The following is a 19655-nucleotide window of genomic DNA, read 5'->3' as shown; positions in this document are numbered from 1 at the left end:
GTACAGAGTTCCTTAATGCTGGAGCAGCATAGCCTGATGTCTGGTTATTTACTCATATTAGAAGAATTATCTAATTCCTGTCCAGCAGTGAGGCCCCCTCCCTCGGACTAATACTCTGAGGAATCAGGGTAGGACTCTAACATACATTTCTTAACTGTGACAGCTGAAATGAATTGGATCAGATGGTACGAACAATTGCCATCTTTCATCAGCATTCTATCAAAGACAGCAGAAATAATATTGCTCCATTATGATTTGAGACTAACAGAACACAAAAGCTTAAAAAAAGTTGAATGTGTCAAGATGTTTCAATTGATACAAGCACGGAGAACAGGACTGCAGTCTTTGCATAGAGTATACCTAACATTCATTTAAAAAAAAAATGCACAAACAAACCTAAAATGAAACAGGAGGACCATGCACGTCAAATAGAGAACTCAATAGATAGGTAGATTCAAGGCACTCTTGAGCTACCTGTTGCTTGCCACTTTCATTTAAGGAAACAAGACTCTGTACATTCTGCATAAATAAATAGTACTGTACAAAAAGAAATTGTATATCCATACTGCTGATTTCAACAATTCTGCAGGCCTCAAGCATTAGCTAACTACATGAGCCAGAGAAGTGACAGTATTAGTTAAATCCTATGACATATAAGTATTCAAAAAGTTGAAAAACACTTGCAATAAAATATATTTACTTCATGTACATTAACGAAATATTTGTACAGTAATTAGAGAACACAAGATATTATAGTTATTTCACAAAAAAGAAAAATTGATACATACAGTTATAGACTAAGATCAGTTGTATCTTTTAACTTATTTATTTTAACAAAAATGTGTTAAAATTCAAATTGCCAAAATTATGCTGAACTGCAGTTTTGCTGTTGTTGAAAAGTTTTACACAGGTCTTCTTGAATTTTAAGCAATAAGGTGCACCAAAGATTTATTTATATATTAAGATATAAAATATTAAAAGAATAAAGAAAAAACATTGTCTTGCTTCACATAGATGTATAACGTAAATGTTTCTAACCTCTGTTTTCTCAGCTTTCATTTGTATTTTTCCTAAGAGAACAAACACTGAAGGCTCAGGTTGAGTTGTAGCAGCTTCATGTAAGCACTCTATGGCTTTACTGTGATTTTGACAAAATGACTGTATGAGTGCTTGCTGAACTGGCTGAAACGACACTGGAAGAAAACCACCACAGAAAATTATAATCTTTTACTTCAACATGTGTTTTCCAGTATAAAATCTCTTTAAATTATATGCAAATTTCAGAATGCTGTTAAAATATTTTGTTTCAAAAAGACCAAACAAAATTCCATATAAAAATCTCAAGCTGAACAACTATCAGTAAGTGTAGCTCAACGGCTAAACACCCCAAATGTGGGGGGAGGAGGGTTTGTAGAAGTCTGTGCTATGCTGAAGTATCACCACACGCTTGCATTGTTTCTATATTATTATACTCTGTGCGTCCACAGTTCATCCCTACTAGAGACAGATAGTTCATCTTGAGCAAAATAGGTATTCATATGGATTCATGAATAACTGTAAGGATGCATTGTACACTGCCACTTTATGCTCATCACATAAAAAGGAACTTCTATACTGCAACATTTTTACTGTTCAAATGTGTTGCAAAGGCTCAGACCTGGAACTCTGTAGTATTTTATTAGGAAGGACTGTAAAGAAGCACAGTACAGAATCCTTATTCAATATTCCTTTTAAAGCAGAAGTTACTAAAATTGAATGGAAGAAAAAGCACCACAAAAAACAACAACAACAAAAAAAAAAAAAAAAAAAAAAAAAAAAACACCACTCAAATTCAAAACTCAAAAAAACCCAGAACTCAAAAGAAAGAAATTCTGAAATCACAAGTGGTGATCAGGAAATAATGTAGACTTAGCATCTTTAAAAGTTATCCTATATATTGTAGCTGATTCATGGTAACTAACTTAGTAGAGTACTTGAACATTTTTTTTTAACGTAAACTTGAAATTCCTTGATTAGAGATCACACAACAACACAGGCAAATTGACATTACCTTCATTCATTTTTGCAAGTTGGTGAATACATAAGCTTGCCAGCTCATATTTCTTCAATTCCATTAAATACTGTCCCCTGTAAGGAAATATTTGTTGGATGCAATTAGTAAAGTTCTTCCCAGGTATTTCTGTCAAAATGCAAATGCTTCTGCAATTTATTTTCTTTTATAGAAAAGGAGAAAAACAATGAAAAACAATGCATTCCAATAAAAACATTTGAATTTTTTCCTCTTTATGACCATCAGAAGTATATATTCAATTTTATTTTTTTTTCTCTAACATAAAAGCACCAAGAATCAATATGCTTACTTCTTTGCAGATTGTAGGAATTATAAAACTACATTTCCTTTGAGATTATATTAATAGGATGACATTATACAGATATAAAGTTCCTATGGTTTGAAAATGCCATTAAAGTACATTTTTTTAAACCTATTGAGAGCAAGGTTCAAAGCATACGAAGCATCTACCAAAATATTTCCAATGGGAAATGCTATTGAGAATAAGGTACATGTGAAGACTTCCACTAAACACTTTCCTACCTTAGTATCTGTAGCTCTGACTTATCTGGATAAAGATGAATGGCTCGATTTATATCTTTCACAGCATTTGATAAATTATGAATCTGTAATTTAAAACAAACAAAAAACCTACTATTTAACTGGTATTATGAACACAATTTGGAGACAATTATTTCTGTAAATGTGGTCCTACAGGACATAGTACCCACATAATAACAACTCATGAGGGACACACATTCTAAAGGGCTCAACACTTTTAAATTAAAAGGTCTGCCACCTACAGATTTCCATACTCTCCCACAGGGCAGACTTGAACAGCAGACATTTTCGTTATTTTTCGAAAATCCAAATAAGATTCTGGACTACTGGGAAGAAGAGTAGGTCATGAGATCCCCATGCACATATGTCCTGATTAATTTTAAATGCAAATCATTACAGCAATGATTTGTCAAGATTGTGTCTGTGGTCCAATTCACTGTTTTTCAGAAGGGGAGGAGAAATGGCAGGAATCATTGCAGAGAAGATCCCAAGGACCGATCTATCCAGATGGCTAGGAGTCAGCTGGAACTGCCATCAAATAGTAGTGCTGGAATTCACATACTAACCTTACCTTAGCTACTCTACATATTTCAAAAAACTACAGAAGCAACCTGAGCATTAGTAGAAGACATTCCATGTCAACTATCAGACAAGTCAGTATCGTATCTTTAAATTTTAATTTTTTAATAAGAGTCCATCCAAATGAATTGATGAGTTAAAAGTAGTTTTCTTCAGACAAATACAATGAACAGTGTTAAATAATCTCTCAAAACACTTAAATGAGAAATAATTCTTTCCATCTTTGCAATGACAGTCCACAGAAATTAAGTCACACTACATTCCTCAAGCTCCTGAGAAGTCCACAAAAAACAACTGCTAGCAGAAGCTATTCTCTCATCTACACAGATGTAAAATATATTCATGGGAAATTAAAACTTTAAAACAGCTCCCAGTTTCCTGAAAAACAAAAGTTTCAGGAATCCTATGTCTAGAAAAAAAAAAAGTATTTCATTTTCTTTTTATTTATTTCAAATATATTTTATTAAAGCCCAGGCTAAATGAACACTGATATAGAAAAAAAAAAAATTGAATGAAATTTGGAATATTTTATGTTGTTGCATCACATGCCAGTTTTGTTTAATAGTATTTGAAATGTATGTAATTCTATTATGGTGATGAGGACTACTTGAAGTGTATAGCTAGAAACAGGTTATAACAATGTAACATCAAGGTGTAAGTATTAAAATACTTGCAACAATGCCAAATATAGAGCTTTATAAGTGACAATCAAAAACTAAAGGGGGGTATTACCTTGTGATATGCCTGTGCTCTACACAAGTAGGCTTGAACATTGAGAGGATCAATTTTTATAGCATTAGTAAACTGTTGAATAGCTTCATAGTATTGATCCAGATGCAACAGCAGTATCAAACCAATATTTAGGTAAGCAAAGATGATAGAGCTAAAAAAAAAAAAAATTTTCTCTTTTGTTATTTCATGAAATACATAACTGTATAAATTCTGCAACAGACTTAATTCGCTATTATGACATTTACAACATATTGTGATCACACTGAGCAAAATAATATTGATTTCCAGCTGAGGAGATAGCTGCTATGCATAGAATAGATTAGCAATAGACCTAGATGGTAATTCAAATATACTGAATACACCAAGAAACACTGAACTCTCCAACACAAAAGCATAAAAGTTCACTTATAAAAGACTCCAACAAAACATACATGTCTCCCATTTAGCCTGCTCCTTTACTTTTTTGGCTAGCAGTGTGAAAGATCAGAGATTCCAGGATTTACAATATCTTGTGCAGCCATCTCTTGGAGAAACTTCCTAGGCATGTTCTAGATTCCCAACAAAAGAGCCAAAAAAAAGAAAAGGAGAGCTGCGAGGTACATCTGCCCAAGACTGGAATGGAAGCCTTTGCTCAAAACAAGACTGTTGAAATATTTTATGTCGTTGCATCACATGCCAATTTTGTTTTATAGTATTTGAAATGTATATAATTCTATTATGGTGATGACTGTACTGAAAGAACTCTATCTTAAAAGAATGGGTAACTAATCTAAATAACTGGAATAGGAAGCTTTGTTCAATTTGCAAGACTGTCTGCAGAAGCCCTACCATGCAAACAGCCTGTTTATAGAGTACAGGCGGCAGGAAGAAGTCCTATTCACAAAAACAGGATGAGCTTTAGTCACCAACTGTAACAGATCACAAGCAGTTTTGTTTCATTTTGTGTTATCAGGAATTTTTTGTTTTAATTTATTTCATGGACACTACCGATTTTGCTAAGCAAAATATTGTGGCATAGCTTTTTTGGAGAAAAAGGTGCTTTCACCTGCATTGTACGCAAAATTTCCTTTCAGAAGATCTGTGAAATAATTCTGGCAAGAATGATCACCTTAATTAAGATTTCAATTTCATTTGCCAAATAGCAATTTGTTTGCCAAGTTGCCATGTAAAGTAAAATAAAATTTAAATCCAAAACAAATAAATAATTATTTTTATTATATTTGTGCTAGGGTAAAAGAGAAGGAAGATACTGTGAAAAGACAACATTGTGTTTCAGTATGTCTTAATTTCAATCTCTTTTCTGATTAAGTAGTGACTCCCCACTTTCCTTTATTAGTACTTATTTCCTTGTTTGTTTTTTGTTTGTTTGTGGGTTTTTTTGTTTGTTTTTTTTTAGTATTTTTATGCTTTCAAGTAATACGAATATAAACAAAATATGTTGAAATTCTCAAGTCCAATTACCTGTCCAAAGCTATGACGCTTTCAAAATCACGGACTGCAAATGACCATTGCTGCTGCTTTGAGTAAATGATCCCACGATGAAGAAAAGAAGAAAAATTCTCCTGAGTGTCATTGATGAGTACTGTGAGAAAGAAGAAATGAGAAATCAGTAGTTCAAATATTCTCATTTACTTCTGTTACTCCACTCAACTTACCTGCAGTTCACTCTTTACTCTGGCTTTCCAAGAGTTTCATAAAATATAATTGTTTAACAAGTTCGTAACATAACATATTACATATGGTTTTAATAGTGCTTCAAATATGTATAGAATTCTCATTTACATTCAAACTGTTAGAATTAAAATCAAAAAGGCATAGGAATCAGAGTGAAAATACCTGAGGAGTAGCAACAGCAGCAACAGTTGATGTAATGAACTTAATAGAAATGAAAAGGAACAAATTATTAGCATATACTGAAAAACAACTATATTTTTCAGAAACTGAACAGGAAATAATTTTGCTGTACTATAATATAGTAATTAATGGCTGATGATCATTTCTCTTTTTAAACAAACGTGCACCTTTAGAAGTAACAATACCAGAAACACTGAAGTCCTGCAAAGCTCTTTTTGGATCGATCTCCCGTAAGATGCAACCTCTATAGTAGAATGCTAACCAACAAGAGGGGTCTAGACGAATTGCTGCTGCCAAGTCTTGTATTGCATTTCTATACTGCTTCTGTTTAGCATATGCTCTTCCTCGATATAGCCTAATAAAGAAGAAACAATTTGAGTCAACTTAATACCAACTATTCTTCCTTTAATGCCACGCAAATTTGAAGCACTTACTTAGGAGGAAAAATGTTGAAGAATAAAAGAAAATGGTTATTCTGTTTCTCAGTGCATTAAAACAAGCCTAAAGGAAGAAGGTCCTACAACCTATTCCATATAGGCAGATTATTGCACTTCAATAATCCAAGCTCAATATAACACAGCACTGTCAGTTTAGAGATGAGTTGAATGGGAGACTCTGAGTTCCACAGTGTATTGGTGCAGCAGTTTGAGTACGGAAAATGCTAATTTTCCTCAACTCTTACATAAACAAGAAATAAAAGCAGTCTCATTAGTATGTTAAAGCTTTCTGAAAACATCCATCCTATTCTTCAATATTTCTTTAAAGCAGCCAAGTTTACAGTCTATTATACTACTCCTCAACAAAATTCAAAATTCTGCATCCCAAGGAAACAGCACTTGCATCTAAATTCAAGTGGCATCATATGGCATTGCACCTTTGTAATTATTTCACAGGTTACAGTATAGAAATAATGTAAAACTTGGTAGGAACTTGAATAAAAATTGGACGTTTTCCAATGAAAAAACAAGAAAAAAAAATCAGTCTTTTAAAGTCAAAACTCAAATACATTGTTGTAATTTAAAAATAAAGATTATTCTCATTCATATATTTGGATTTTTTTCCCCTGCAGAAAGCATTAACTAAGCATAATGCTAAGAAGTGTCAAGAAAACAAATTGAAATTCAGCATAGATCTACGCAATACTGAAGATACTCTTCACTTTAAGCATTTATTTAAATCCAGTTCTTTACAGAAGAGCACAATCCAACCTACTCTATATTTGCAATACTTCAGATGACACTGAATACATGGTTCTATGCTTAGTTAAATTAAGTTTTAAGTACTAATACAAAGTCACTAAAGCAATACAAAGATTCTCCAATGAGTATCATGGCCTAATAGTCTTACTCTATTTCTGACATACACCTCTTTGAAAATGCAATTGCTTTATTACTGTATAATACATTTTAATTGGATTATTAAAACATTAATATGCAAAAGATATTAATGTTTGCATATTAATGTTTTAATAATCCAATTAAAATCCAAATTCTTATGTCATATTCTATATTATACCTTGCTTGAGCATTGCTAGGGTCTTCTCTAATCACAGCTGTAAAATCCTGAATAGCTGTAGTCAAAATTGAATGATCAAAGAAATATATTCCATGTTTCATAAGTGCATCTGTTCTTTTCGGGTTATATTGAAAACACTATAATAAAAAAATAAAGAATTACATAATGCTATAAAAATAATGTTATAAAATTACATTTCATCATTCTCTTTTTTTTTTTTTTTTTCCTAATTCTCTTCTCTGCTATCATTTCCATTAATGGCACAGTGAGATAGAGAAGCAGTGATGCAAACTTATCAGTGCTTGAGAACATGTAGACATTCAGTAATTTACTGAATTACCAGACAGGAATGACAGAAATAAGTAATTTTTATGACACTGATTTCTTTTAAAACATCATTCATCAGAAAGAATATCTGTGCTCAAAGCTACTTTCCAGATATATCCACATACAATTTACTTTCAAAGTTAACAAGAACTACAACATTATTGCAACAATACAAAAAAGTTAACTTACTTTGGCATAATCATCTACAGCCAACAACAATTGATTTTCTTCAAAATACAACTCAGCTCTTCTGAAATAAATGTCATCATCTGTAGAGTTGCATTGTATTGCAGAGCTGTAATTGATGATTGCCATTGTATTATCACCTTGCTTTCTGTAAATTTCAGCCTTTGACAGGTATGCATCTGAAATAATCCCACAGAACAGAAAAGGCACTATTTAGCAGTCCAAAATAACGTCATCTCCTTCTTACATAATATTAGAAACAAGCAGTAGAAATTAAACCAAAAAGTCTAGAAGTTGTTTGAGCTGAGCAAGAGATCTCAGAAATTTAGAGCTGTGTGCTCTGTCCTCAAGCCCATATAGATGGAAACTGATAGTACCCGTGAATCCCACAAGAGCTATAGAATTTCTTCGCTCTCTTCAGAGCTCAGTAGAAATGTCCCATCAAGCCATTTGAATTAGTCCTGTTGACCACAAACAGACAAAGAATAGATTTGCTTTTCAATAACTGTAAATAGTTACTGATCCTGGTTGAAATAGAGGTAGCTTTCTTCTTAACTGCCCATGTGGTGCTATGTTTTGAATTTGGGCTAAAAGTAGGGGTATCAATCCTGCATGTGTGAAGTGGTGAGTGATTGTATCTTTCCTTTTTGTTTGTTAAAGTGTCAGCACCTCGAGTTTTCTCTCTTTTGATCTACCTATTTTCTCCCGTCCTGCCAGGCGTGGGGTAGAGCAAGGGAGCATCTATGCAGATCCTTAGGCGCTGGTTTGAGTCAACTCACCCCAAATGTTCACTTCCATGCCACAAATGACTGAACAGTTCCCACTGCCTTATAATAAATTCTAGTGAAAAAAATTCGAGGAAAAAATTGTAATAGAGCACAGAGGACAGTGGCACCAGAGCAGCAGAAAACAAAGGCACCAATAATCTTTTAAGCCTCCACACTAGCAAGTAATACAAAACTTCCAAACGATCCTCAGAAGTACAATGTTCTCATTTTTGTGTTCTGCAGCAGACCTCAACCACAATACCAAATATAACAAAACAGAACTCTCCAGTAGACACTGACAACCTGATGAAGGAGTAAAATAGCTTCTCCTAGCCTTAAGCACGGCTGGCCTCTGATCAGTTAAAACTGATCACAAGTAGAGTATAAGCAAGATATTTGAATGTGAGGGTGGAGAAAAAAAAAAGAAAAAAGAAAACCACACCACCCCCTCGTCCTTACAGATAGCTTAGCTAAAGCTCTGAGTAACACGTAATAGATGTAATGCAAAAAACAGCAAGTCACCTTTCCCTCACTTCCAATAAAGTAAAGGACCTGACAACCAAAGACCAGTATGAATTTACATCTCTATAACCACTGTTAAATACTGTTATAAAATTCATTTCACTTTATCGAGCTCTGCTTTAAAATCCTCACTGAACTACATTACTCAATTTAGAAAGCAACTCCAGAGCTTCACTCCTAAGATGGTTAGAAATCCCCTCTAATTCACAACTCAACATTTATCCATGAAAAGTGTACAATTACCTATCTTGCACTGTTATCCTTCAATTTAAAGCTTTTCTCCTCATGAAAATTACTTCCCACACCTACTTGCAGTATAAATACAGATGTTTATCATCAAATGTAGACAGTTGTTGATCAACTCTAACAATTTAAACTACACAATGAGATCATATAATGAATGTATTGTGTTCAAAACAACAATACAGTGACTTTAAAATTTAGCATATTTCTTACCTATCCTTTCGATGTTCTGCACAGAGAAATAGTTTCAGCAAATTAAAATCATCTGAGTTATTTGAAGAAGCATTAAAGAAAGAAAAAAAAAAAGGGTAGATCACAAAGGAGCTTTCAACTCCCCTAGTCCAGGGGCTTAATTCAGGGCTAAGTTTTAAGTCAAGCAATGCAGGGCCTTGTCCAGGTTTTAAATCTCCAAGAAGTATCTGCTTCAATATTTCACCATTCCTACAGTGAATATTATCATGCCCAAAGATCTCCGTTGTTGCAACTTATGCATAGTATCTCCCATTTGACTGAGCATCTCAAAGAAAAGTCTGATTCTGTTTGCTCTATTACTACGCATCACATAGCTGAGGATATATTTACCTATTAGCCTCACTTTCTCAAGGCTAAATCAGCTTCCTCAGCCTTTCTGTACAAAAGGGTATGTTTCAGGCACCTGACCATCTTAAAAGATTTCCAAAGGACTCTCCAGTTTCCCTCTCTCATATCAAGCACAGTACTGGAGATGCAACACCACAATCAGGCAGGGGAGAATCACTTTACCTCACCTGCAGGGCCACACTCTCTCAATGCATAGCTAGCCTCCCCTGCTGCAAGGCTGCACTGATGATTCACATAATTTGTTCTGGAGAGCTGCTACTCAGCCACCAGTATTCCCAATCCATACAGATTACATGCACTTAAAAAACTTATGCCAATTCTTCCTTAGAACACACAGACCAAACTTGACTCTTTATTCTTCTGGCCAACACGTGACACATTTTCCTTTTAAGGTCCTCCTTCATAGTATAAAGCTCACAGTAGAACAAGTCTGGTTGAATGCACAATAGCATGTTTTTTTGTTTTTTTTTGTTTTTGTTTTTAAGTACAATAAAATTAAGTACTTATTTTTTTTCTTAGAAATCAATTTCCTGTCCCAAATACTTGAAGATGTCAGCTTCATAGTTTTCCTATTACAGGAATAAAGAATAAACCAACAGAAGTTAGTTAAATATCTACTTTGGATGAAAAGTGAGCTGCTTAGAAAGTTACACTTCAGTAGATACTTACCTGCTTTATTTTTGTTCCATTTAGTTATGAAATTCAGGTCATTTAAAGCAGCAGAAAATTTGTCTTGAAAGAGGTAAATCAAATGTCTATGCCAGTAAGCATCAAGTAGTAGCGGTTCTAAGCTTATAGCCTACAAACAAAATAAGAATAATATTTTGTTTTGCAGAAGAAACTTCTCAAATGTGCTAACAATAGCATATGGGAAATGAAATCTTTTTGTACCAAACTGATTTTTAATAAATTTTAGACAACTTCTATTTAACCCATAAATCTGAAGAGTTTGACTGATGCACCCATTTAAAAGCAATATATGCTTACAAATATGCAGAATCAGAAATCAGACTACCAGAATTCAGTATAAAACAGATCAGTTGTGATATTACCATATTTATTTCTTTCGTAGTTACCTAAACTATTTCTAAAACCTAAATTATTTCTAAAAACTCTGAATGCTTAGAAACATTGCTCATGTATTTGAAAGTAAGAAATAAACATGTCTCTGTGAAAAAGGTATCCGTTTTTCAAACTACACTGTCATGATTCCTATAAAAGTACTTTACATTTCCTAATACATCCTAATATTCCTATATTCCTAATATCCTAAGATATTATTTGATAGATATATATATGGATAATATCTATCAAATTTTTTTTTTTTCATTGTACAGATAATACAAACTTAACAGCCATATGGAAATAAATATAGAGACAGATACACATCCAAGACTGGTCTGCTACAAAAACAATTCTCAGATTTGGGTCTGTAAGCCATTTCTATGATCCATTAACTACACAGAGATTGCATTTGTGTACCATGAAAATAATAATCAATGTTTTCACTAAATTATGCAGTAGCTTAGCAAGCAGTTAATAGGGGCCCACTGGTCAATGGGTCATTCTGTCAGTGTGGAATTTTTGGCCTTTTCAGACACTTGACTGCCCATTTCTGAAGTTCAAGGTAAAAATTCTTTTCTTTTTTTTTCCTTTTTGTCAGTGTTTTTATTCTGTTGGATTACTTCTGACTAGTTGTGCAGGGTATTTAGCAGAATTAACAGCAGGTTTTGTAGCCCTATAGAGGAAACAAAGGTATATAAAACAAATATGCATAGAAAGCCACTAATACTACTGTATAAAACATCAGTGTTAAACAATAGCTCAATCATAAAAAGAAAGTGCATTACTTTCCATTTCAATTTCTCACTATGCTTTTGCAGAAATTAAAAATGTTTGTCAGCAGCATTACTTAAAGCAAATAGCCTCTGTCCTTTCCATCTATCCACTCTCCAACATACATCATATCACTTCAGGTCTTAAGTGCTGTATCCTGAGCAAGGGTCATAAGTTCAGTTTAAAAAAAAATGTAGGGGGGGTGGGCAAGGGGGTTCTGACACAGTAGGAAAGCTTGGCATTAAGCTTACTTTTTCCAAGTCATCCATAGCTGATTTTAGCTTGCCTAACTTTCTTCGTATTGCTCCACGCCTGCAATATTGAAAAGCTGAAGGATGCTCAACTTTTTCTATCTGATCAGTCAGTCTTCTTACTTCTTCTTCTAAATCTTCAGTACTAACTACTGCATCATCAAGCAGAACAGGTTGTACTGAGTCAACTAGTTCTATTTGTAGATTTGTTTCTTTAGAGCCCACTGCCTTAGCTCCTTCTAGCAACTCAGTACCCTTCTCAGGAACAGTCCCACAAGCAGGGAATGTTTCATCAAACCAGCAGCTCCAGATTCCACTGACCCACGCACGAGCAGAAGTTTCTTTTGGAATTCCACCCCTCACTTTAGCAAACTTTTCAAAATCCAACAAACAAGGCATGCTTGGGCTCTGATATAGTTTGATCGCTGGCGACACCTTGATAATGAATTTATTATGAATAAGAAGTCTTCCTAGAGACACAGACCTAAGGAAAGAAATATATTAAAATTAACTAAATATTTCCAGCTATATTAATAATACTAAATTACAGTCCGCCAGTCAATAATTAACAAGAGAGTTGACAATACATTTATGAATAATAATGACTTTTAAACATCAGCCACTTATAAAGAATACTATTGAATTTATGAGGTAAGCAGAATCCTGAATGATCCACGATCCCAAGTAGTTCAGTGCTTATTCGCAATTTCATGCTAACTTCTTCAAAAAAGCTTCTAACTTCAGTTTACAATGAGAGTGCTAAATTTAAGAAAGGACAATATTTCAGTTTGGCTAAATATGCAGATGACAAACCCTAGATGGATGAATATATTGATGATAGATAAATATGATACAGATATATCTCTATCTATATGGATGATAGAAATTCAAAGGAGGCCATGAAAATATAAGAATTAGCAATCAAAGTTAAGCAACTACAAGACCACGTGAACTTGAAAAGACACTTCCAAAATTGTAAGCTAAGAAAACTTGTCTGTTCTAAAAAGAGCCTCCACAAAGGATCACAATTAACATCTGCTTGGGAACTTGAAGTAAAAGAAACAAATCTTTAACAGACACATTTAATATTTTTCACAAAGAATACTAGCCTTGCTAACACAGAATGAAATACTAGGAGAGAATCCTAAGAAACTATAATGCTTTTATATAAAAAGATATGTAATTATAATATTCATAATATTTTAAATTTGAAGATCCCACTGAGAAAAAGGGAAATTGAAGGAAAAATAAAGCAATCTTGTGCATGAATATGTACAATAATACAAAGATGAAAGCTCCATGGATTAAAGAAACTGATATGAAATACTTAACAACTACGTAGTACTGTCTAAAACAGAACTTTGGAGAAAGGCCACCATCTCCCTAAGTTTCCTCTTACTATAGCAGTATATCAGTCAGTAATTTCAGTATATTGATTTTCTTAACAATAAACATACAGAAAGGTGTAAAGGCAGAAAAAGGAGAACCTGAATGTGAGACTGGCCTGAAAGACCAGGCCTAAGCATTAATATAAGTTACAATGGGGACACACAACATGACTGCACACAAAACAAGAGCAACTTTGGGAGGTTTTTTCACCTTACACTTTAAGCACCTGAATTTAAAAAGTATCATTCTGCTAAAGTCAAAACTACAGCTTGGATATTTTCTAAAGGTAACCCATATATAAATAATAAGCATTCACTAGAACAATGTTTTAGATCAATACTTAATATGTAAAAAGATAAAACCTGTAATGAGATAATACAGCTAAAAATTAAAATACATTCTTTAGAACAGCAAAACAGTAAAAAAAAAAACCTTTTAAGAATTCTTGGAGGTTGATTTAATTTCTTAATCACAGCTTCTAATTTTCTAGTATTTATTGTTTTCCTTGATTTCTTCTTCTTCTTCTTTCCTTTTGGGACAATAACACATTTAATTCCAGCCTTTTGAGCTCTCTTTGCAAGTACAGTATTCTCACTATCCTCTTGTCCAGTCAAAGTAGGCATTTTTTCCACTGGTGCATTTGTCTCCTTTGAGTGGCAATCATCACAGATTTGACTCAAAAGATGCTTGGCAGGGGAGCTTTTTGCAGTCCTGGTCTCAACCTTTGGCTCAGCTATTTGTTGCTTCATAAACTCCAACTCTTTCATGCTGGTTTTGAAATTAGCTGACATCTTTAATATAGTTTCATGTTTGAAAGCAGTCATCTCCGGAGCAGAGACTGACCTTTTAATCAAATTTATCTGGTTTAAAAAAAAAAAAAAAAAAAGGAAATTTATTTTTCATTTAAATGTTCATTTGAATTAATATTTATGTATCATATTTGCTTGGTTTGAATAAACTGGATTTTATTTTGAATAGAATTATAAAGAATATCAACAAGGATATGTTGAAAAACACATAGTATTGAATGGGACAAAAGAGCCACACAACTCCAGATATGCATCAAAACAAAGACATCTGAAACATTAAGTGAAAGTTATTTGAAGCACATATAAGGCTAAAATCAATTTTCTCTAGAATGTTATCATGAGAAATTTGAAGTAGATAATCCTCTCCCTGTAGGAATGGAAATTTTAAAGAGAAAAATGTTCACCACTGATGGTAACATTAAAAAAAAGATGAACAGATATATTCATAACATTAGAACAAAAGATGGGACAACTGTAAAGTTCAGAAATACGATTGTACCATCTAGAAATAGAGTTGAAATCTGAATTGAATTAGGCATCCTTATATTTTGTGTTCCAATTTCCAAATCACCTGACAAAAATAAAAAATAAAAAAGAATAATAGTTATGATCTGGTGTTTAATTGTAGTCATTATATAACATCTGCAATTTAAAAGCATATTGCATCCTACTCTTTTAGTTAACTCCATTTCATTTGTCTTACACTATAATATAAGGCATAACACAAATTTGTTAAAGAAATTAAAATGTAATTTCATATCCACTATCTGAAAGTTAGAGAGAAAAGAAAACATTTGTTAATCTGAAAAAAACAAATGTAGCATTCAACAAGACTATCTGTATTTGAACAGGAAACTCTGATGCTTTAAAAAAAAAAAAGCATCAATGCTCAGTTCAAACTGCAGACATAGTGTTTAAGTTACTCAATTTATTATTACATACACTTTGAACTGCTACCATGCTTCCTATCCCTCTTAAAAATAAAATGGCCATAACACTTTAAGCAGGATTTTATGAGCTATCCAGAAGTTTTAAATATAGCCTCTGCAAATTCTTACTCAAAATCAAATTTCTCAATTAAACACTATCTACATAAACTATAAACCTCCTTGTTGCATAGGTGTAAAACGTGCATGATTTACTGCAGTTTAATGTATTTCATGAAACACCTAACATTACTTCAACAGACATCTCAGAAGACATCACCTTACGGATTGTAAACTTAATGTTGACATCACTATACGTCTGAAATCCAAACCAGATACTGCAAATCATTACTGGTCCACTGGCCCACTTATATCACGTTGAAGGAGTACAGACTCCTCTCACTTACCTCTCTCCAAGTGCTTGTAAAGTTAATGGGAGGTTCCCATTACAAAGCTATGTTCTCCTAATAGGAAACTGAAAGGTTTAGCTTAACCAATGCACTTGAAAAAGATCTTTGAAGTGCTCACTTTTCATTTAATATGAAAATGTTAAGTTCAGTTTAGCTCAGCATAAGAATTTCTTCTACGAATAGAAAATCACAGTTAGGGAACAAATAAAAGTAAATATAAAATACCTTTGAGTTCTCCCTGTCAGAAAAATGTGAGAAAGACTGGCATCTTCTCAGCAGATTTTCTGTCTATAAGTAAAACAAAAAGTGAAAGTAAATCATATCATAATAAACCAGGTTTCAGTTGTTTCAGATACACAAATACTCAGTTGTACCTCACATCCTTTGGTAAGGAAAGATTTTCCTGTGGGATCTGGGTAAGCTTTTACCTACTTCTGCCTCTCAGATCCATTCACTGAAATATGTTTACATAGAGTTAGCACTTTGAAGTGAATAGCATCATTTGGCACTTCAGGCTCTCTGTGAAGCTCATGGCTCTCATTGCTGCATTGCCGCCAAAGACCAAAGGCATTTAAGATGTGCATGATTTTATAAATGGACAGACTCACACTACAACTTACATTTGTAGTTCTCACGAATCACTCACCTGCACAGAATTTCTTGACTATTCTTTAACATTTATAATACCTTTGGAGAAATTCTACATAAAAAAATTCACATTTCCTCACAAGAGGAAATATTCCTCTTCCCCTGTTCTCCTCCTTGCCTCTCGCTGTTTTTTTAGATGGCTGTATGTAGTGGAACATCCAGCAACCTTCCCTGTCGTGCCCCCCAGAAATCTCTTATTTACATTATAGCTCCTACTCCTGAAGCAACTAAGAATAGACTCGGGTTCTAAAACATGAAATTTAGCATTTTCTATATATTCAAAAAATGAACCAAATTTAAATACTGTATTTCATTTGCACACATTTTAGCAGTCAACTATACATATATCGCTTTATGACTTCAAACTAAGAATTGTTTTGCTAAGCTTAATTACATTCAAAAAATACCACAATACACACCAGTAAATAATCACAGAAATCGAGATCAGCTTGCTCAGCTTCTAACTCTTCTTCATATTCAATTAAAAAGTCTTCATACGTGATATCTTCAATAACGTTGCTCTGAAATATTAATATATTCACATATTTAAATAAGTACAACATTATTATTTGTCAGCCCTGGTAACAAGTCAAGCCTATTACATATTTGAGCTAAAGAGATATGATGATCAAGATGAACATCACAGGAGCCATTTATCTTAAGCTACTGAAGGACAGGCAGTGGAACACATTTAATAAGATCAAGAATGATACGGTGCAAAAGGGGCATATAACCTGAAATAAACAATTATTGCTACCTGATTCCCTAAAGTTTTTATCTGTAGCCTTCGTAATTTATGTCAGCTCACAGCAGTCCATATAATAACTAACACATATAATAACTAACACAGCTTTCAGTTCAGGTAACAGTAAGGCTAGGAAATAGCAAATAACATCAAGTTTATTCCTGCTGTTAATTAATCCAGATGTGCATTTCATATCTTGCACAGGGGTGTGGACTGGTTGTGAAAGGCTGTTTTTTCTGTAACCTTTGCCACAGGAAGGTGCAATGTACCATGAATATGGAATTCCAGTAGGCGTGGCTAATCTCTTGCAACAGGATAACCATAGAGGAGTTTTCACATTCAAGAAATTTCAAAATTCAAAAATATTGGCAACTGACAAAATAGACTTTATATAATAGATATTGTAATTTTATTAAATTTTTATATATACCTCAGCCAGTACAGCAGAAGAAAGCCTGTGCAAAAATATCTTAACATTTATGTTGAAAGCCAGTAAGAAAGATAGAGTAGCAATTAGCAGTTAAGAACAACTACTACCAGAAACTTTCTTATTGTTAAAATGGAAATTAAATATACTATTTAGTGCATATTAATACAAACTGTACATTGAATTATATACCATAAATAGTGAAGCATTACTATAATAGCAGTTCAAAATGCAACTATGACATTTAACAAATATAACATTAGAAAATCAAATATTTTTGCAAAAGGTATATTTTCAGAATATTTACCTCATATTTAGGAAATAAAATTTCCTTCATAGAAGAAATTGGAGCAAAGAACTTTGGTGGAACAGGAGCCCAAAACATTTTCAAAGCTTCTGGATAAATGGAAACCTTCAAAACCAATGGAATTCAGTTATCAGCTAACACGAAACAAGTTTATTACTGTCAGTATTGAGTCTGAACTATTAGGTGATAAAATATGATTTTGTAAAAAAAAACACTTTAAAGTGCATCAAATACAATGAAATTTTGTGACCTACAGGGCTCTGCCACCTGAAAGAACTACACGGTTTGTAGTTTTCTTTGTTATTAGCAAATAAGCATAATATTATTACAGACGAGAACTGGGTCATGAGATTTTAGAACAACAGAATAACTCTCCCCATCAGTAAAAACTTCAAATATCGTTACACTGCAACTTGTCAAATGTCAAAAAAAAAGATCTTTACTTCTAGGCATTTCATACAACAAAAGAAAAAAGCAATTAAAAAATACTTCCAAAATATTGTGCTTCAGTTGCAGAATTGCACAATTACGTGACATAATTATTAAAATTATTTCTTACTTTCTCTCCTACCAGTTGAAGCTGTGCTTTTTTAAGACTATGATCAGCTTTTTGCCACTCAGCCAGAGTTTTTGATGTATGAGGTGGAAGAGAGCGAATCCCATCTTTCTGATTATTCTGAAACAGTTCTGATGCAGGAACTCCTTCATAACAAATTCTGCAGCAACACAGAAGAGGATTTAAGTTATTTGGATGCTGTCATGTTTGAAATAAGAAAAATAGAAAAGTAGGTAATTTTTAATCAAACTAGAAAAGCTTTTATTTTTTTCTCAGAAGGAAACAGCTGAAGTTTGAAATGACTCATTTAAGAAACCTGCTGCTAAGCCTCTAATTTTAAGACTTCCACAATTAGGTCTATGGTGGATATTACTTGTAAATGAAGTCACAATATAACAGTAACCTCCAAGTATGAAGTGCATTGTATAAAATAAGTAACTTTATGCAAATATACAATTCAATACTGTGGTTATGGTCAGAGAGACTTAAATGCCCAAGAGAAATTATTTCAGCAGGAATGTTGGGCTGGTTTTAGCAGTATTTTTAGTCATTACTTTGGGATAGGATTCTGATTATTGTTTGCTTGCCCTTTATTATTTAAAATAAGTTTACCTATGGCAACCAACTTGGAAAAAAAAATCACTTCAGAAAGTTGCTGTAGTAAGTAATTATGCATCTTAATTCCTGTCAAAGTTTCAATTTCAAAAATAGTAAACACTTAAGCAACACAATGCAACTCATACTTATCTACATAAGTCTATATATACATATGATCCTATAATAACTTATCTTTATTTCCTTTGTTTCTCACACCTGAAAAGCCAGATTTAGATCTGAAGAACATATTACTTCTAAGAAACTAGTAAAACTATTTTAGAGAATAGCAGTAATCACTATTCCAGGTCTGCTATCATTCATCACTTAAACATATATTTTATAGGATTTATGTAAAAAATGATAACATATATTTTTTAATTAAGAGTAGAAAATACATCTGTATATTTAGCTATTCTTGTTGCTTGCTTGACAGTACAATAATTACTCCTGTTGTCACTTATATAATTATTCAGTACCAGAATTACAAGCACAAAATATATTAAATGTTTCATCTATTGTAAGTACAGAGGAACAAGAAAAATATAACTACGTATATGCATGCAAACTGCATATAAAGTGCTTACAACACGAACACAATTTTTCTTAACATATTGGCACCTTGGCATATGCCAACACTGACATCTACTGGTGTTAATCAGATCTGGGGTAGTTTGCAAACACTAAATAATGAAGTCTCCTTGTGTTTTCGTGGAATTAAAGTGCTTGATTCCTGTTACCCGCAATGCCACCACCAGGTGTCTTATCTGCTGCAGTGGGCTTCATTCTCACTTAAAATAGAAATATGTTGCATTTAATTT

The 19655-nt window shown here is 33.1% G+C and overlaps 1 protein-coding gene across 8 annotated transcripts in view; it reads right to left on the bottom strand.

Annotated features, from left to right (window-relative positions):
• Positions 1-19655, bottom strand: part of TTC6 (tetratricopeptide repeat domain 6) — a 59864-nt gene that overhangs the window by 20596 nt on the left and 19613 nt on the right. For 6 of the 8 annotated variants that reach the window (XM_090141360.1, XM_090141355.1, XM_090141354.1 and 3 more), the window contains 15 exons: positions 18244-18400; positions 17685-17789; positions 16625-16726; positions 15783-15845; positions 13845-14272; positions 12024-12507; positions 10606-10735; positions 7808-7983; positions 7292-7428; positions 5944-6131; positions 5384-5504; positions 3923-4073; positions 2594-2676; positions 2051-2127; positions 1039-1193 (listed from right to left, as the gene is read on the bottom strand). In XM_090141360.1, the coding sequence (XP_089997486.1) occupies positions 1039-1193; positions 2051-2127; positions 2594-2676; positions 3923-4073; positions 5384-5504; positions 5944-6131; positions 7292-7428; positions 7808-7983; positions 10606-10735; positions 12024-12507; positions 13845-14272; positions 15783-15845; positions 16625-16726; positions 17685-17789; positions 18244-18400 (2557 nt within the window). The remainder of the gene's footprint in view (positions 1-1038; positions 1194-2050; positions 2128-2593; positions 2677-3922; positions 4074-5383; positions 5505-5943; positions 6132-7291; positions 7429-7807; positions 7984-10605; positions 10736-12023; positions 12508-13844; positions 14273-15782; positions 15846-16624; positions 16727-17684; positions 17790-18243; positions 18401-19655) is intronic. The other 2 variants (XM_090141358.1, XM_090141356.1) reach the window with 1 other exon arrangement.

The sequence above is a fragment of the Phasianus colchicus genome, chromosome 5 (genome assembly GCF_987193195.1).
Source record: "Phasianus colchicus chromosome 5, bPhaCol1.hap1.1, whole genome shotgun sequence".
Taxonomy (NCBI): domain Eukaryota; kingdom Metazoa; phylum Chordata; class Aves; order Galliformes; family Phasianidae; genus Phasianus; species Phasianus colchicus.
The sequence above is the reverse complement of the archived record's forward strand: the minus strand, read 5'-3'. Positions and strand labels throughout refer to the sequence as shown.